Source organism: Elephantulus edwardii, unplaced genomic scaffold (genome assembly GCF_000299155.1).
Source record: "Elephantulus edwardii isolate Elephantulus edwardi_28Jun2011 unplaced genomic scaffold, EleEdw1.0 scaffold00049, whole genome shotgun sequence".
NCBI lineage: Eukaryota > Metazoa > Chordata > Mammalia > Macroscelidea > Macroscelididae > Elephantulus > Elephantulus edwardii.
Window position 1 is genome coordinate 17880244 of NW_006399799.1, and position 20963 is coordinate 17901206.

General features: G+C 39.2%; 1 protein-coding gene and 1 pseudogene across 2 annotated transcripts in view; one reads left to right on the forward strand and one right to left on the reverse strand.

Moving 5' to 3' along the window:
- Window positions 1-10763: 10763 nt before the first annotated feature.
- Window positions 10764-11761, reverse strand: LOC102844866 (annotated as a pseudogene).
- Window positions 11762-16306: 4545 nt separating this feature from the next.
- The window catches only part of ST3GAL3 (ST3 beta-galactoside alpha-2,3-sialyltransferase 3), a 370474-nt gene continuing 365817 nt past the window's right edge, over window positions 16307-20963 (forward strand). For both annotated transcript variants that reach the window (XM_006886554.1, XM_006886555.1), the window contains exon 1: window positions 16307-16421. In XM_006886554.1, the coding sequence (XP_006886616.1) occupies window positions 16307-16421 (115 nt within the window). The remainder of the gene's footprint in view (window positions 16422-20963) is intronic.

Here is a 20963-nt window from a genome sequence, read left to right on the forward strand (position 1 = left end):
TTTCAGTTAAGCTCCATCTAACATTAGCTACAACATCCCTAGTACCACGACCCCTTCTCAATCCACCCTGCACTTCTGGCAGTACTCTGTTGATGTGCTGTTCGAGTTGTTTTTGGATAATCTTCAGAATCTTGCTTGTATGTGATATCAGTGATACTGTTCTATAATTTCCACATTCTGTTGGGTTACCTTTCTTTGGAATAGGAGCAAATATAAATCTCTTCCAGTTGGGATTTCTTGACACAACTTGGTGAGCACATCTAGGGCAGCATCTGTTAGTTGAAATAAGTCAATTGCTATACCATCAATTCCTGGGCCTTCAAAGCATCTTGAACTTCTTACTTCATCACCATAGGCTCTTGCTCATATGTTGTTTCAGGAAGTTCTTTTGTGTCTGTCAATTCCTTTCTGTACAATGACTCTGTATACTCTTTCCATCTTATTTTAATACTTCTTGGATCATTTAATATTCTGCCCAAACATCTTTTTTTTAGGTGATTACCCTTTATTCAAACAGAATTGAGCATTACGAAATCAGAATCAAGAAACTAATTAATTATAATTGTGGCACACGTATTTTTACAGTGCACACAAAAGTATTGTTCATGAATGTCTCAAGATCTATAGCATCAATAAATACTTAAACTTTTTTGAAAAATCCAGTCCTCATTTCTTAGTTATAAATCATGACATTAGTTAGTTATTTTAAAATATCTCTGTAGGAAAAATATACCAGAAATCAGCAAAGATTGTTTTTGATCCCTCTACGATTCCAACTCATGTAAAGGCTTCTGAGAGTTATCTAAAGCATTTGAACGATTTCATCTTAATAAATTCAAAACATGAAAATAAGATCACAGGGTATGAAGAACAGAAGAAAAATTGGTTTTATGGTATCACAGTTTAGTTTTGATTCAGTGAATACAAACATGACATGTAGACATTCAGTCACTTATCCCAAAGCATCCTTAAGTATAGCAACTCGAGGTGTGAATATATTCTTTAGGTCCTTGCGCTTAAAAAATGCTGAGCCACCCATAGCATAGTTTTAAAGAAACTTGATTTAAATAAAGGAATCTCATAATCATACTTTTTTATTCATTCATTATAATTTTTTTCCTGTTTGCCAGTTAATTCTTGGCATTTCTAGTTGGATAATTACATAATCTGCAAATGATAACTTTATAATTTTATGTATAGTTTTTTTTTCTTGTGATTTTATGTTGTGAGGGTCTCTGTGGGTAGGAGTGATGATTCTGGAAAGTCTTCTTGGTAAACATTACCTTTAAACTGTATATTAAAGGATGTGCAGCAAGTGAAATAACAGGGTACGTGCAGAATATATCCCAAATAGTGGCCTTGAGGAAAGAAAAAAAGGCATAACTTAATGAATAGAAAGAATAATTATACATAGGAGAATAATTGTACGTAGGACACTAATGAGATTTAGGGATTAAATAGGGGTTCAGTCAGAAGAGGCTTCTAACTTTAAGGAGCATTTACTTTATTCTAAAGGAATTGAGAATTTAATGAAAGTGTGGTAGACATATTGCATTCCCAAACTGCCAGAAATTCAAATTAGATTCAGAAGAACCTTGGAATGAGAGACATCATTGCTGATGTTAGATGGCTGAAAGCAGAGAATATAAGAAAGATGTTTACTTGTGTTTTATTGACTATGCAAAGGCATTCAGCTGTGTGAATCATAAAAAATTATGGATAACTTTGAGAAGAATAGGAATTCCAGAACGTTTAATTATACTCAAGTGAACCTGTCCATAGACCAAAAAACAGTTGTTTGAACAGAATTAGGGGATAAAAAAAGGTGAAGATAGAAATTTCATATGACCCAGCTATTCCACTACTTGGGTTATACCCTGAGAAAATGAGAAGTGAGCCACAAACTGCGATTTGTACACCAGTGTTCATAGCAGCATTATTCACCATCGCAAGAACATGGGAACAGCCCAAATGTCCATCCACAAATGAATGAATTGAGAAATTATGGTACACAATGGAATACTATGCAACACACAGGAGCAATAATTTTGTAAAGTATTACCTAACTTGAGAGGGACTGGAGAGCATTATTGCTGAGTGAATTAACTCAGTCCCACAAGGATAAATATTGTATAAAATCATTATTGTAGAATGAGTAGAAGGATCCAAGATGGGTGGGAGAGGCTGGAAGCAGAGGGATGTGGGTGTGCAGGGGGAAGGGGAGATTAATCACTGGATTGTACAATTTGATGGGTGGGGGGTGAGGGAAATTGAAAAAATTTGTTCGCATTTGTATTAGAATTTTGTAAATAAAATAGTGGGGGAAAAGTCAGCTTGGGGAGGGAAAAGGGAAGGAGGGGGTAAAATGTGCAACAAGGAATGAATGAATATTTAACTTTTCTGTACTTTTGTTAAAATGACAATTAAAAAATTTTATTTAAAAAAAAAGGAAAGACAAGGGTGGGAATTGTGTTCTTTCTCCAGACCTAGCTATTCAGTATATACACTGAGGAGACAATTCAAGAAGCTTGGCTGTATGACTTAAGAATGTGGCATCAGGATTGGAGACTCATCAGCAGCCGACGTTTATACAAATGAAAGTGAAGAAAACATGAGTTGAAACACTTTCTGCAGAAGATCGAGGACCACAATCTTCAGTAGGATTACACCTCAACATCACAAAAGCAAAAATCCTAATGTTGTTGTTGTTGTTATGTGCCGTCAAGTCGCCTGCGACTCATAGCGACCCTATGTACAACACCCCTAAACTCCGCTCTGTCCTGTGCCAGTCGCACTGTCTCTGACACTCCCATCCCAATTATCCCAGTCACTGAATCAATCCACCTCATAGAGGGCCTTCCTCTCGTGTGCTGTCCCTCCACCCTCCCAAGCATGATGTCCCTCTCTAAGGATCGGTCTCTCCTCACAACATGTCCAAAGTATGTTAGACGGAGCCTCAGAATCCTTGCCTCCAAGGAGCCACCTGGTTTAACCCTTTCCAGGACAAATCTGTTTGTTTTCCTAGCAGTCCATGGTATTCTCAATACTCCAACACCACAGCTCAAAGGCATCAATTCTCCTTCTATCCTCCTTGGTCATTGTCCAACTCTCTGATGCATAACAAGTGATTGCGAAGACCAAAGCCTGTATCAGACGCACCTTAGTCTCCAAAGAGACACCATTGCTCTTCAGCACTTTGGAGAGGTCCCTAACAGCAGACTTTCCCATGGCAATGCGCCTTTTAATTTCCTGGCTGCTGGTGCCAAGACTGTTGACTATGGAGCCAAGCAAACTAAGGCTGTGTACAATCTCAATCTCTTCACCATCCATCCTGATGCTGCCAATTGGTCCAGTGGTGAGAATCTTTGTCTTCTTGACATTGAGCCTCAATCCATATTGTAGGCTGCAATCCTTGACACTCTGCAGCAGGCGCTTCAGGTCCTCTTCAGTTTCAGCAAGCAGGGTTGTGTTATCCGCATAACACAGATTGTTGATAAATCGTCCACCAATCTTGACCCCACATATCTCCTCATAGAGCCCAGCCTCCCGGATAATCTGTTCTGCATATAGGTTGAAAAGGTATGGAGATAGGATGCATCCCTGGCATACGCCCTTCCCAATTTTGAACCATGCAGTGTTCCCTTGCTCTGTTCTGACGACTGCCTCCTGGTCCAAGTATAAGTTTTGCATTAGAACGATCAAGTGTTCTGGGATTCCCATTCTTCTTAGAGTCAGCCATAGTTTGTTATGAGCTACACAGTCAAATGCCTTTGCATAGTCAATGAAACACAGATAGACATTCCTCTGGTATTCCCTGCTTTCAGCCAAGATCCTAATAGCTAGATGAATATCATGATAGGTTGGAATAAGACTGAAGTTGTAAATTATTTCATTTTACTTAAATCTGCAATCAGTCCCCAAGGTCAGTCCATCTGGTTGCAGATCTTTCTTTCATTGGCCTTTTCCAGGCATGATGCTTTTCTACAGAGACTACCTCTCCTGATAACATACCCAAATTAAATGAGTACTCTGAAGAACACTCATTGAGGGAGTTCTGGTGGCCTAGTGGTAAGAAGCTCTGCTGCCCAGAATATATGAGGTTCAAATCCCATCAGCTGCTTTGCGGGAGAAGGATGGTCAAGCTCCTACCGCACTATTCATTACCTCTGAAAGCCTGCTGGAGGGTCAGCCACAGGTTGGTTCTGAGTCTGCGGTACACAAAAAAAAACACCAAAAGAGCAGTCAGTTTTATTTTTCCAAGATAGATTGCTTTGTCTTTTAACAATCCATGTTATATTGAATATTCTTCCCAAAACTGCAATTCAGAGGCATTTCATTTTTCTTGCATCTTCCTTGATCAGTTTCTATCCATATATGAAGCAGTTGAAAATACCAGTGTGTAAAATATGTGTGTAGAAGTGGTTGGATCCACAAAAGAGAACTGTCTCCATCAGCAACAACCACAGTATGAAACTAATTCCTACAGGGTTGGACATGGTCTCCCATGCTCCCGCCCCTGTATCCACTAATCACTAATTTTACTGCTCTATTGCATGGGAACCATTGCCAGGACTTAAGAGACTCATATCCATGGGGGATTTTAGAGAAGTTAGCAGGCTATATTTCAGGTTGCAGCAGGATACAATCCCCTCGTCCAAGTAGCTTCTCTCTCAAGCATGGTCACAGGCCCTTTGACCTTCAGCCCCATGGCTTAGGTCATTGTGACAAATTTCCTTTAGTCCTGTCAGTTATGGTATCATCCCATAGTCCTCCAGCCAGCTTGGGCGAAGGCCTCTGGCTCTGGTTCTGTGGGCCAGCAGTCCAAAGTCAACTCTATGCAATACTGGTTTCTGGTTCTCTGCTGAGGCTGCTGATATTCTTGTGTAGATCTGGCTGGCTGGTGCTGGAGTCTCTGACCCTGAAGGATGACACAAGCTGTACTCCATACTTCCTCTTCCTTGCTAGCGTTCAGATTCCCAGTTTCTGCTGCTGAATGCGTCCAATGTAAAGGTGGTAGAATGGGAAGACTAGCCAATTCTAATATATTTTTTTAAAAAATTCATTGCTGCACCTTTTCTCCCGCATTCCCATCCCCTTCCCCATGTACCCCACAATGAATCCCTTGTTCCAGATTGTTCTCATGCATGTAATGCATAATGATACATTCCTTTCAGACAGTTCTTCCCTTTATCTGTTCTAATGCACTGTTCATTATCTATCCATCTTTTCCTCAGTGCTTCCCCAATACTTCCTCTCCAGGTCCTATTTTATAACAGCGGTGTTATGCATTATTTGTTATTTTGTGATTGAAATATTTAACAACTTAGCATAATGTCCTCAAGGCTCCCCCATGTTGTGTAATGTTTTACGAGTTCTTTGTTTTCAAAGCTATGTAATATTCCATTGTGTGAATGTACCATAGTTTTTCTATCCGTTCATTTTTTGATGGTCACTTGAGCTGATTCCATCTGTTTGCTCTTGCGAATAATGCATCAGTAAACATGGGTTGCATACATTTGTTTGAGTTGTGGCTCTGGTTTCTGTAGGGTATATTCCTAGTAATTGAATTGTTGGGTTAAGTGGTATTTCTATTCCCAACTTTTTGAGAAAATACCAGGCCAAATTCCTTAGTGGCTGTACCATTTTATGTTCTCACCAGCATTTGTTGTTTGGTGCCCTGTTGAACTTTTCTATTGTGGCTGGGATGAGATGATATCTCATAGTTATTTAAGACTAGCTAATACTCTTGTGGATAGAGTAATACACCCTATTTGTATGTTCCTGCCCAGCCATGTGGCAAAGTCAGAAAACCAGTGACTAAGAAAGCCATTTTGAACACTAAACCTTTGACACCCACCACACATGGCTTGGTCTTTAGTACCTCAGAGAGGTTCATGTCAGCATATTTGCATACCTAATTTGATTTCTTGACTGCTGCTTCCATAGCTCTTGATTGTGGAGCCAAGTAAAATTAAATCCTTAACAGTGTCAGTCTTCTCCATTAACATGACTTTCATTGTTTATTGATTCTACTGAAGGCATATTCTTTATGTTGTGGAATAATACATACTAAAAACTGTTCTTTGCGCTTTATCAATAAGTCCTTTGAAGTTATATGTACATATTACAGGGTATTATGTCTTCTTCTAAATCTTGATGCTACATTCTTCTTCATGTAGTCCAGCGTCTCAGATTATTTTCTCAGCATGTAGATTAAATAAGTATGATGGAAGTGTTGTATAACCCTGATGGATACCTTTTCTGATTTAAATCCCTTGCTCTGTGTAAAGAATTTCTTCCTGGTCCATGGACATGTTTGACTGAGCTCAGTGAAGTGTTCTGGAATTAACATTCTTTAAAGGGTTACCCATAGGTTATTATGACCCACACAGTCAGATGCTTCTGCATAGTCTATAAAACACACATAAGCCTCTTCCTGATATTTTCAGCCAAGATCCATGTGACATCAGCAGTAATAGCCCTTATTTTACATCCTCTTCTGAATCCAGCTTGAATTTTTGGCAGTTTCCTGTCAATATATTAGTTCAGCCATTTAAAAATAATCTTTAGCAAGATTTTGCTTGCATGTGTATTATGCTGGGAATGATAGATTGAAGAAGAATGATGTTGTATTAATAGTTAAAAAGAATATTTCAAGATCTCTGCTGAAATACAAGACTGTGAGGAATAGGATATTGTCCATACTCCTACAAGGAAAGCCTGTTAATACAATCATTATTCAGATACACACACCAACTAAAGATACTTTTCATTAATGTGGTTAATTTATTACAATGTCCAATCACCTCCCTATTATATGTTGCCTTTTCCTTGGCATCTTATTTATAAATTCTTAAGCCCTTCTCCCACCATTTCCATCCCTATTAAACCTCTAGGATTACTTCTATCTTTGCATAAACTTCTCCTTAGTATCTTATAGTAGTGGCCTTATATTGAACTTATCCATTTGTGACTGACTTATATCATTCAGCCTAATTTGTTCTACATACCTACTTCTTGCACAGCGTTTCACAAATTCTTGATAAATTTTCAATATAAGGAATACACCAGAGTTTCTTTTTCCATTCGTCCATTAATGGATACTTAGTTGTTTCCAACTCTTTGCTATTTATTTCCATCTTTGGAAGCTTCCTGCATCATTTAATATTTGTCCTGTAGAACCTTTAAGTATTGTCACACACGTGTTTTATTTCTCTCTGCTTTTTCAACTTGAAGAATGCTGAGTGTGTTCTTTTATTTTGGTTTTTTAACTCCAGATCTTTGCACATTAGGTTATACTACTTTGTTTACCTTCTTGAACTTCCCTTTCAAATCTTCTGTTCACTGCACTTCATCATTTCTTCCTTTGGATTTAGCTTTTCCCCCGTTTTCTAGGGCAAGTTTCCGAATTTCTTCTGTCTTCCATTTTTGTCTTTTCTGTCTTGTCTTATGCTATTTTTCCCTGTGTGATGTCCTTGATGTCATCCCACAACTAGTTATTAGTTTCCAATGCACCAAATCTATTCTTGATATGCTCCTTAAATTCAGGTAGACTATTGACTTTCTTGAGATGATTTTAAATTTTTTCAAGCTTCAACTTAAACTTGTGTATTAGCATTTTATGGTCTGTTCCACACTTGGTTTCTGACCTTGTTTTGACTGATGACACTGAGCTTTTCCACGGTTTCTTTTCAAAGAGAATGGTGGTTTAGTGATAAGTAGTTGCACTGCCAACCTGAAAACAAGCAGTTCAAATCCACTAGCAGTTCCATGGGAGAAAGCTGGTTAATCTTTTCCCATGTGATTTACAGCTTGTAAAAACCTGCTTGAGGGTCAGCTATTAGTTGATTCCAATTCATTGGCACGTCTCATCACAGAACATCATGTCAGATTACATCACATGTATTTCTGTCTATTTCATATGACAAACTCCACTTACACAGTTGCTTGTATCTTTTAAAAAAAGACACTTACATGCACAATTATGTGTTCATTGCTGCATTATTCACAGTAGCAAAGAAGTGGAAGTAATCCAAAAGACCATCAGCAAACAAATGGATAGAAAAACTATGGTACATACACATAATGGAATACTATGCAGCATTGAAAAACAAGGAGTTCATAAAACATGGGAAGTGTTGAGGAAATTATTGTTATTGTTATGTGCCTTCAAATTGCTTGCGACTCAGTGAACCTATGAACAACAGCCCTAAACCCTGCTCTGTCCTGTGCCAATCTCACTGTCTCTGACACACCCACCCTGATTACCCCAGTCACTTAATCAGTCCACCTCATAGAGGGTTTTCCCTCCTGCGCTGTCCCTCCACCCTCCCAAGCATGACATCCCTCTCCAAGGACTGGTACCTCCTTGCAATAAGTCCAAAGTATGTCAGACAAAGCCTCAGAATCCTTGCCTCCAAAGGGCAGCCTGGTTTAACCCTCTCAAGGATGAACCTGTTCGTTTTCTTACCAATCCATGGTACCCTCAATACTCTTCTCCAGCACCACAGCTCAAAGGCATTGATTCTCCTTCTAGCCTCGCTAGTCACTGTCCAGCTCTCTGATGCATAGCAAGTGATTACAAAGGGCTTGTATGAAGTGCACCTTAGTCTCCAGAGTGACATCATTGCCCTTCAGTACTTTGGAGAGGCCCCTGACAGCAGACTTTGCCATCATAATACGTCTTTTCATTTCCTGACTGCTGGTGCCAAGAGTCTTGACTGTGGAGCCAAGCAAACAAAAGCTGTGAACAATCTCAATCTCTTCACCATCCATCCTGATGCTACCAATTGACCCAGTGGTAAGAATCTTTGTCTTCTTGATATTGAGCCTTAATCCATATTGAAGGCTGCAGTCCTTGACCTGCAGCAAGCACTTCAGGCCCTCCTCAGTTTCAGCAAGAAGGGTTGTGTCATCTGCATAACGCAGATTGTTAATAGATCTTCCACCAATCCTGATGCCACACTTCTCATAGAGCCCAGCCTCCTGGATGATCTGTTCTGCATATAGGTTGAGAAGGTATGGAGACAGAACACATCCCTGGTGTATACCCTTCCCAATTTTGAACCATGCAGTGTTCCCTTGCTCTGTTCTGACGACTGCCTCCTGGTCCAAGTATAGGTTTTGCATTAGAATGGTCAAGTGTTCTGGGATTCCCATTCTTCTTAGAGTCAGCCACAGTTTGTTATGATCCACACAGTCAAATGCCTTTGCATAATCAATGAAACACAGATAGACATTCCTCTGGTAGTCCCTGCTTTGAATTAAGATCCATCTAACATTAGCTACAATATCCCTAGTACCACGACCCCTTCTAAACCCAGCCTGCACTTCTGGCAGTTCCCTGCTGATGTGCTGTTCTAGTTGTTTTTGGGTAATCTTCAGCAGAATCTTGCTTGCATGTGATATCAATTATATTGTTCTATACAAAAGGAAAAATGCTTCATAACACTGCTGTTAAAAAATAGGACAGATATGGAAGGGTTGGGAAGGGAATGGGAAAAGAGTGGATACATAATGAACACTGCGTTAGAACAGATGAGGGAAAGAACTGCCTGAAAGAAATACATGATTATGCATTCTATGTATGAGAACAGTCTGGAACAAGGGATGCAATGCTGGAAGGGCTGGGAGTGGAGAAAATGTGCAACAATGAATAAAAAAGGGAAGATACTTGTAGTGAATAAGCTGTTGATTGTACAAAATTCTGTCATGTGATCCTTGGCTTCATTTCTATCATTGATATCGTAGTTTTCAACCTCTGTTCCTTCTCCTTTGTTTCCAACTTTTACATTCCAACTACTAGTTATTATTAATTAGTTACCATGATTGCATATTTGATTGATTTCCAGTTGTACAAGTTGGGGTAGAAATTCTCAGTTTCTTCATCTTTAGTTTTAATGACTGGTCCATCTATTTAAAGAATACTTATAATAAGTCTTCCTTTAATGTGTATGAATATTATCCTGTCACTGGTAGTATTGCACTTCAGATAGAACTTGAAATATTCTTTTTGTAATGCCATTTCTCTTCAATTTGTTGTTTCTGGCGTAGTAGACAATATGATTGTCGAAATAAAAATGGCCTATACCAATCTATTTCAGCTCATTATTGCCTAGAGTGACCCTCAGCAAGGTGGATTTACGCAGTGACTGTAAGAATGGACTAGAGCATGGCAGAGTTCGTGAGGATGGTGAAAGATACGGCAAGATTCCAACTTGTTTCTCTTAAGGTTGCTATGAGTCGTAGTCAGCTTGGTGGGACCCAGCAACAACAACAACAACAACAATGTCTAGGATGGGATGTTGATCTTTATGTGTTCCACTTCATTTTTGTCACCTTCCAGGTGTCCTATATCCATACTTCATATATTCCATATTCCAGTTTATTGGTGGATTTTGGCAGCGACTTCTCCTCATTTTGATTTGTGCCACCTCAACAAATGAAAGTCGTTTATTGACTAAAAGCTTTATTACTTGTACTTTGCTCAGGTTCATTCTACTTTGAAGCGAGGCATCTCTTTCCTAGTTGTATTTTTAGTGCCTTCCAACCTGCGAGCCTCATCTTCTTCGTCTTTTTATTTTAACAGATGTAAACTATTTATTAAATATTTGCTACCAAATATTGTAAAATACATTATCTTGCAGCATATCACATTCAAGTTAAAATGTCAGAAACAAACACCAAAATTTACAGTTCTTTTAAGGAATGACACATTATGGCATAAATATAATGACACATTAAGGCGTAAATTCTTGTGGCTTCTAATTCTTAAAAGAATGATAATAGCAAAAGTGATGCAAAATCTTTAGTGTGAGATTATGATTAAGCGACATTTTATAAAAATATAGTGTAAAAGGACAGTAATCCCATTCAGCGTCCTAGATTAGGTCCCTTCAGAAGGGGCTGATAATTTACACAAACTTTAAAATTTACAGATAAAGGCAGTTCAATATTGCCTGTGGGAAGTATGTCTTTTATTTAAAAAAAAAATTAAATTTTTATTATTTTTTTGTGCATGTACTGTCACATCAGATCTGAGTGGTACAGGGGGAGATTGTCCCTCCTTCTCCAGCAGAGCATCTGGTGGATTTGAACCACGCACCTCTGAGATTGCAGTAGAAGTACATCTCAACTTCCAGGCCACAGTTTTGAAGGTCTGAAGTACCAAGTTGGTTTGATGAATTAATTGGTTGGCAGTTATAAACACGTTTATTGCCTTGCCATCTTTAAAATAGGTTTCAGAGTATCACTGAAACTTTTGGAGTACTTTACAAATTCTTTCTTTTGGTGTTCAAGTGCCCTGCTGCTCTGGTATTGGTATTTCTTGAAGACGTTATTCACTGTATCAAGTACTTTTATTGCACTAGCTACATCCTTGACTGTCTGTAAAACCCATACTCAGCCCTTGGTCTCCTCTGGGATCTTCCTGAGAATTTGTTGATGTGCTCGTGCCTTTCCATTTAGGTCCTGGAATTCTGGTTCTGGTCTTTCAGTCATATGTTTGTCTACATCATCAGCTGCCATATGAAGAAGGAACTCTATAAAAAGTTAAATCCTACACTTTTTTCCCTCTAAAATTTTCATAGTGATGTCTTGTGTGAGACTTGGATTTTTTTTTTTTCAGCCTTAATGAAAGCTGCTCTCAGTTTCTGAGCTGCAGATAGATTAACTTGTTAAACACAGGATACATAACTGCATAGAGAGTCATGGAAGCCAGGGAAGTGGTCTCAGCTTCATTCCTCATTTCTTCCACTGTCATTCAAAAGCCATCCTCTTGCTTGCTCCTAAATCTTCATAAATCATTTTATCTTCCTTCTAGCAGCTGTGGTGTTGACCTGACTTCCCACATTTCTAGCCTTCCTTATCTTCTGGCAATATATCAGGCAATGGTTTGCTGGTATTCTTAATATTTTAGTGAATGCCCCATTACTGGGAGCTCCGGTGGCTTAGTGGTAAAAATTTGTGCTGTCAACCCCCAGGCACATGGTTTCAATCCACCAGCTTCTTTGTGGGAGAAAGATAAGCAATCTTGTCTCATATGAGTTATAGCCTTTGAAAACCTGTTGGACAGGTCATCTGTGAGTTGGTTCTGACTCAGCAGCACATACCATTATTATAGTAGTGGATGGTCAGTCTTGCTTCTTATTTAGTATGTCTTAGTCAGGAAGCTCCCCTGGAACCTGACCACCCTGGATGATCCTGCTGGTATTTGAAATGCATGTAAGTGTAACTATATATGAAACATGTCAGTTGGTATCCCATTGATTACTGGGGTCTTATTTTTTGCTGATGTCTTCAGTGCATTAACTTCATCTTTAGTTACCATTGGCTGTTCAAATGGTACTTCCTGAAATTTTTCAGTGTCAGCCAATTCTTTTTAGTATAGTGACTCTTTGATTTAGTAATAGGGACTTTTATGTGAGGACTTCCACCTTAAGGGGACACCCAGACAGTAGGTCCCAAAGCACAGTGTTTTCTGAAGGCCACCTACTCCCACAATAGAAGCAGCATTTGGACACAGTTCACTTCTTCACAACTGGAGCATAGCAACCTACAGGCTTTCTGATTATGATCCTAAATTCTTAATAATTCACCCAAAACACAGAGAAGAGACGCAAGTGAGTGAGAGTCTGGCAGGAGGTATGAGGCTTTGACTCAGGCTGTCCTGGTGGAATCTGGAGGCTAAGCCTAGGGGCTGTTTGGGTTTGCTGGTTACCCAATTTTGATGCTTCCTGTATCACTCAAGATTTGGCCCATAGCATCTCTGAGTATTGAAACTTGAGATTCAAAGTTGTTTTTTTCCTTTTTTCAGCTCTTTTCTCTTTTTATACTCTGACTCCAGCTCCTTGAACATTTCACTGTAATGTTCTGCTTTGTCTTCTTGAGCTGCCCTTTGAAATCTTTTCACCTCATTACTTTGACATCTCTTGCTTCTGTTTGGCTTCTCTAATACAGTTTTCATAGTCTCTTCTGACATCCCTTTTGGTTTTTCCTTTCTCCTCTGTCTACGTGGTGAAGCTTCATCTCTCATACTTTGGACATTTTGCTAGGAGAGGCTGTTTCTTGGAAAGGGACATCATGTTTGGAAAGACAGAGGGCCAGCAAGGAGAGGAAGTCTCCAGTGAGATGGAAAAACTATAGGAATGGGCTCAAGGATGTCAGAGATGATGAGGGTGGCAGAGGAGAGGAAAGGGTTCAGGTCTTTTGTTCCTAAAGTGGCGATGAGTTGTATTTGACTCAACAAACCTAACAACAACATAGAGGGAGCTCTGATGAAACTATACAGGTAGTTTCACTAACTTAAAAGCTGCACTTTTCTGGCAGTTTGAATTCACCTGCAGTTCTGAGGGAGCATAGTGGACAGTCTTCTTTTGTGTGATGTATAGTCTGAGAAACCCACTGGAGGATTAGCTATGACCTGGTTCCAATTGGATGGCACTGAGTTTGAGTTTGTATATATATGCATATGTATGTATGTAAAATATTGACAGATAACAGTAACTCTTCTCTCCCTTATTAACATGATTCCAAAGATCAGGTCATTATGTAAGAATTGCTGTTAAGGAGAATGACCACATATGATCAAAAAGTGATCTTAACTGCCATATTATAACATGGTCATGGTGCTAAATTACATCTTTACATAATGGCCGAGCTATTGAGAATCATGACCCAGCCAAGATGACACATAATTTTCACCAGTAAAGTCAAAGTTACTCTTATCTCATTCCTTGACACTTGTAATTGCTAAAGCATCAATGTGAAAAATAATCAGATAGTAGGTTTTTTTTACTATTGTCAAAAATGCATAATGTCAAATAATAATCTGGTCAATATGTGAGGTACAGGTACTTTTTAGACACAGGCTGTCAAGTAGTTTACTGAAAGCTTTAAGATCAGAGTCTAATGAAACAACTCAAACCAGCTGTTGTCATTTATAACATCTCTGTTCTCCATCCTAGTTTTGTACATCCTAGTGAGGGGTGTCTAGGGTCTTTAATGCTCATATGTGACCAACAAAGAGACAATTATTGGTCATATCTAGGAAACCAAAAACTCAGATACTAGTTTATAGGAACTATCTTACACAAAGCATGTTCTCATCTATCCTGAAAGCCTGAGAACTGGATAGTGCCTGGCTACCCCCACCACTACAGACTATCTGACCAGGGCCCCCATGAGTGGATCCCGAGAGAGTGGAGGGGGAAGAGTAGCAAAGGTGAAGTTCTTCCAAGAACCCACGTTCTTACAAAGCCTACATTTTTACTGGACCAGTTGAGACTAGACTAGAGGACAGAATATAGCCTTGAAATACCCTTTAATCTTTGAGCCAAAACTACTCCCAGAAGTCAGTCCTTTTTCAGCCAGATAACAGAGACTGGTGTGTAGAAGAAAGAATGTCACCTGTGAGTTCTGTGCTGCTTTAAAAACATCATCCATGTTTGAGATCAGGTGGTCAACATTTACTTTAAATCAAAGATTACTGGGAATGGAACAACTAAATTGTGAAAATGTTGATACATTGTGAGATGTCTCATCAGTGTCACTGAACAATTATTGACAATTAATAGCAATTATTAAGCAAAACCAAATCTGCTGTTGAATTGATTCCAACTCACAGCCACCTTTATGAGTACTGCCCATAGGGTTTCTGAGGCTGTAATCTTAATGGAGCTGACTGCCACATTTTTCTCCCATGGAGCATCTAGTGGGTTTGCTCACCTCTCATTTAGGCAGTGAGTGCTTAACCATGATTCCACCAGGATTTTTGATCAGGTTGTATAGATTGTTATCTAATTTTCTGTGTAAACATTCACCATAAAGTATATTTAAAAAACAAAACTCTGTTGCTATCATGTTAACTCTGACTCAGGGCAGCTTATATTTCAGAAAAGAAATGTGCTCCATATGCTTTCCAGTGGCTGTAATCTTTCAAAAGTAGTTAAGCAAGTCTTTCTTCCAGTGTACCACTGATTTGAACTGTTAACCTTTTGATTATTAGTAACTGAGTACTTAAATGTTTGTTCCATTTAAGGATTCAAACCAGTCGTCTTTGAGTCAGTTCTGACTCACAAAGATGTCATGTATTTGGGAGTCAGCTGTGGTCCTTTAAGATTTCAATGACTGTTATCTTTTGGGAAGTAGTTTGCTAAACTTTTTTTCTAAGATGTCTCTCAGTGGATTTGAACGAATAACCTTTCAGTTACAAGTTGAGTGTTTAACTGTATGTCATCTACTGACTGAGTTAAGGTTGTATGTACTGTAGGAGCTGTGATGGCATTGTAGTCCATTGGTGTTGTAGTGCTAACCAAAAGCTTGTAGATCTCAAAATAGGGAAATTACTTAGTAACCCAGGATTCAGTAAAGATCAGAAGCCTAAGAGAGAGATGTGGCAGAAGGGGATCTGGGAGACATTCAAAGACTGAAAGGAGTTTGACTCACCAAAGCTGAAGAGAGACTACATAGAAAGCATGGCAAAAAGTACAGGCAGCCTGTAGGAGCAAAGGCCTGCCCGTGTCTGACAGCCAGCGAAGAGATGAGGCTTCAGTCTGACAGTAGTGCAAGGAACTGAATTCAGCCTGATTGAGCTTGGAAGTAGATTCATCCCCAGAACCTCCTTAGAGAAATACAGCCCTCTTAATATCTTGGTTTTGTTTGGCCTTGTGAGACTCTGCTTAAGCAGAGGACTTAACTGAGCTACCCTGTTCCCAGATGTGACCTTCAGGACTGTAAGATAATAACTTTGTGTTGTTTTAAGCTGCCAAAATTGTGGTCATTTTTCCCCAGCAGCAGCTGCAGCAGAAAACAGGTTTAAGCAGGAAGTAGTATCAGCTTCTATATTATTGAAAGATCATTCCTTGTCTTATGTTTAAAGTGGATTTGAGAAGAATGTAAATTTGGAGGCAAATAAACGCATGCACAAGAATACAGTAATGGCTTGGGTTGAGGTAGAGGTGGTGGGAAGAGGATATGATTTGGAATTTATTTTGGAAGTCATGTTCTCAAAATTCAGCCATTGATTGGATGTCAGGGATGAGGGAGAGGGGGAGTGAGGGTGACAGCCGATTTCTGGCTTGAGTGCTGGGTGACTGATGTTTCTTGAGATTGTATTTAACAGTGGAAGATGTCATGCCTTAAATTCAGTGGAATTCTCGGTCATCTTTCATGTCGGTATTTTCTCTGAATACTTTAAGTAGATTTTTAGATATCCTTAAGATAGGAATATTATCACTGAGATGATTACATTATCTTTTATGATTTGTTTTCTCTTTAGGTCATGTAGGAAATTGCAAATCATGTGAAGATGGGCCTCTTGGTATTTGTACGCAATCTGCTGCTAGCCCTCTGCCTCTTTCTGGTGCTGGGATTTCTGTATTACTCTGCGTGGAAGCTACACTTACTCCAGTGGGAGGACTCCAGTAAGTAGAGATGCTCTAGCCCACCCAGGGGGAAACGTATTACACATCATTTATCTGGCTGATAATGTGTCTTGTGATGCCTTCATAATCTTTAGAGACAGATGTTGAGAAAAAACTGAATATTTCTGGGGCTTAGACTTAGAAACTGTCCATCACTTTAGGCCAAGAATTTTGAAGGTTGTTTTTTTTTTAAGCCTGTTGTCATAGCAAATACCACTTCCATTTATGAAACTAGCAAGAATGGAGGTGTTCTTGAAGAAAAACTCAAATTTGTACTAACTCTTGCATGTGTTTTAGCATCTATTTATTAACAATTTAACAATATTAATTTCATTATGTTCGTCTATTTAATAGATGGGATATTGTCACTCCTGTTTGCCATTAATTGTCTTGGGACTTGGCATTAAAGTTGATTTTTCTTCTGCTCTTAAAACATTTATTTATCTTTGCCTTTCCTTTAATCTTTAATGTCATCTTTGTTTTGCTTTTCTTAAAGAAACGTTTTGCTTAATCTCTTTAGCTTTTGCTGCTGTTGAACCTACACCTGATTAGAATGATTTCTTTTCCCTAATCAGTAACTCCTGATTCTTCTTTATCATTTGTGCATTTAATCCTGTGTGTTACATAGTACTCTCCACATAGATCCTCAGCCCTCCGAGCTGGTTTGGATTCATCTGATGCTGTGTATTTTGCTTGTTGACTTGCAGTTGAAGTGCGTGAACCTTTACACATTGTCTTCTTAGTTGCAGTTCTAAGTATCATATAGTGACTCTAAGTGGTTTTCCTCTTTGTCTGACAGCTGTTTCAGCTTGGTGCAGGGTCTGTTGGGATAGGGTGTCTATTCTGATTCCCAGTGAATGTCTCGTGTCTAGTTTTATTTGTATAAACATCAACTGGAGGCCATTGTGAAAGTCACTTGATAATAATGTTACTTCTTAAAATGCGTTAGAAGGGCACTTGACAGATTGGATTACCTTTGTATTGAGACCCTAATGTGGGGACTATTCCTGTGAAGTAGTTTGTTTCTTTATCACTTAGCTCTAGTTGTTGAAGCCATTTCAAGCCAGTTTTAAAAATGTAGTGTTACAGTTTTAATTTATTGTTTTCTTTGCAAAGTTGAAGTGCCTGTTAAATGCTTAACTTATAATTACAACTAATTACTTTGTATTTAAAGAGTTTATTCTGTACAGTCCTTCCTTGAAACATTTCCAAAGTATGTCAGAGTCAGAGGAAGCTTCAGAATCCTTGCTTCTAAGGAGCAGCCTGGTTTAATCCTCTCTAGGATGAACCTTTTTGTTCTCTTAGCAATCCATGGTACCAGTCCTTGGAAAGGGACGTCATGCTTGAGAGGGTGGAGGGACAGCACAGAAGAGGAAAACCCTAAATGAGATGAATTGATTCAGTGACTGGGGTAATGGGGGTAGGTGTGTCAGAGACAGTAAGATGGGCACAGGATAGAGCAGGGTTTAGGGCTGTTGTACATAGAGTTGCTATCTATCAGTCGCAGGTGACTCGACAGCACATAACAATGACACAACAACAATACTATGCAGACTTGTTTAAGAGGACGTTTGTGTTTTATATCTTCAAGGTCACACACGTACACACAAATCTACACATACAAAGAGTGAATGGGGATTTTTTTAAATCTAACTAAGAATATCATGCATTTTGCCTGTTTTGGGAATACATACCCTATGTTTATCTTAAAAATTAAAAACTCCCACTTGTTGCCATCAAATTCGTTCTGACTTATATGGACTCTCCACTAGGGATCTAAAGCTGTAAATTGTAACAGGAGACTGACTGCCCATCTTTTTCTCTCATGGAGCTGCTAATGGATTCAAGCCATCAAAGATGCCCTGAGCTTTGGTTTAGTAGCACACCTTTCTATGAATGAAACAACCACAGCTTTCTAAATATGTCTTAATTTTACTAACAAAATCATATTGTATGTTTCATAAAATCTTCTAAAATAAATTAACAGGATCAAACATCCTCCCGACAATAGTTGTTGTTATGTGCCGTTGAGTCGCTTGCAACTCATAGCGACCCTGTGTACAACAGCCCTAAACTCTGCTCTGTCCTGTCTCTGATACACCTATCCTGATTACCCCAGTCACTGAATCAGTCCACCTCATAGAGGGCCTTCCCCTTCTGCACTGTCCCTCCACCCTACCAAGCATGATGTCCCTCTCCAAGGACCCTCCTTACAACATGTCCAAAGTATGTTAGACGGAGCCTCAGAATCCTTGCCTCCAAGGAGCCACCCACCCGGTTTAACCCTTTCCAGGATGAATCTGTTTGTTTTCCTAGCAGTCCATGGTACCCTCAGTGCTCTTCTCCAGCACCACAGCTCAAAGGCATCAATTCTCCTTCTGTGCTCCTTAGTCATTGTCCAACTCTCTGATGCATAACAAGTGATTGCAAAGACTGACCATAGTAGTTAGTCAGTGAAAACATACACAGATGCAATGCCTGTCCTAAAAGATGTTTCCATGCAGTGCTTTATTTTTTTTTAACTGGTTTACTCACAAAGTTCATATACAGTTGTTTTTCTCACTGAATCTTTCCCATTTTCCTTTATCTACCACCTCTCCCTCCATCCATCAAATTGTACGACCCTATGAATAACAGCCCCCATCCTCATCTCTCTGCTCGTCCCTCCCACCCTTGGATCCTTATACTTGTTCTACAATAATGGTCTTATACAGTATTTGTCTTTATGGGACTGAGTTAGTTCACTTAGCATAATGCTCTCCAGTCCCTCCTAAGTTAGGTAGTGATTTACAAAATCATTGCTCCTGCGTGCTCTGTAATATTCCATCGTGTGAATGTACCATAATTTCTCAATCCGTTCATTTGTGGTTGGACATTTGGGCTGTTTCCATGTTCTTGCGATGGTGAATAATGCTGCTATGAACACTGGTGTACAAATCTCCCTTTGTGCCTCAGTTCTCATTTTCCTTGTGATCAAGGACCCGGCAAGGATGCTCACTGTATTTACTTAATATTGTATTATAAGTGCTTACTAGGGCAGTATGACAAGACATGCAGTGCTTTTAAACATTGTTTCCAATATACATATCTTTTATAATGCTAATAGACAATGTTTTCTACTATGTACTATATTTATGGCATAAAACTACAATTTAAAATACTTATAAACATTAGTTTGTTTCTATCATCTTGTTTTTTGATGGTGGATTTTATTTATTTTTCAATTCATTCAGTTTGAGGATTTTGTTGTTTTGGTGTAAGGAGACAGATTTTTTTATTTTTAATATGGAACACTTCATGGATTTGCATGTCATCCTTGCATGGTGCCATGCTAGTCTTTTCTGTATTGTTCCACTTTTAGTGTATGTGCTGCCAAAGCGAGCACAAGACAGATTTATTTTTAAAATCACAAAGTACACAGTGCAGTGCAGTAGTGGAGCCAGGAGTTGTATATATCACCATGCATGGACTCTGGTGCATCTGTAATCTCTTTGGGGCTATGTGCTGAGGTAGGGATCTCCTTTTCTGTTTGGAGCTACTAACTTATGGAAATAAGTGTTGTTGTTCTATACCATGGAGCCGGAACCAACTCAGAGCCGAATCTTTCTCCAGTAAGCCAACAGAGATCCCATGGAAAGAATTAGAATCAGAAATTTCCCCAGAAAAGCAGGGAAGGCAATGCATTTTCTATTGAAAATCTATTGTTTGCCAGGTATGGTGCTGTACATCTTGTTGTTATATGCTGTCGAGTCTCCTGCGACTCAGAGCAATCCCATGGACTACAGCCTTAAACCCTGCTCTGTCCTGTGCCAATCTCATTGTCTCTAATACACCTACCCTCATTACCCCAGTCATTGAATCAGTCCATCTCATCTAGGGTCTTCCTTTCCTGTGCTGTCCCTCCAGCCTCCCAAGCATGACATCCCTCTCCAACATCATCCCTCCTTGTAACATGTCCAGAGTATGTCAGACAGAGCTTCAGAATCTTGCCAGAATTTCTAGCTGGGTTCAGAAGACGCCGTGGAACAAGCGACACCATTGCTGATGTCACATGAGTCTTAGGTGAAGGCAAAGAACATCAGAAAGATGTCACTTGTGTTTTATTGACTCTGCAAAGGCATTTGACTATATGAATCATAACAAATTATGGCCAACATTGAGAAGAATGGGAATGCGAGAAACTTAATTGTGCTCATGTAAAAACTGTACATAGATCAAGAAGCAGGTGTTTAAACAAAACAAACAGGCACTGCATGGTTTGAGATCAGGTAAGTGGTGTGTCAGGGTTGTTTTCTTTCTCCATACCTGTTTGGTCTGTATGCTGGACAAATAATCTGAGACACTAGACTATATGAAGAAGAATGTGGGATCAAGACTGGAGCAAGACTCATTAACAATGTGTGTTATGCAGATGACACAACTTGCTTTGCACAAAATGAAGACTGGAAGCACTTACTGAAGAAGATTGGATATTATACCCTTTAATATAGATTTTTCTTCACTATTAAGAAAAAGTTTCTGAGGGTACCGTGGACTGCTAAG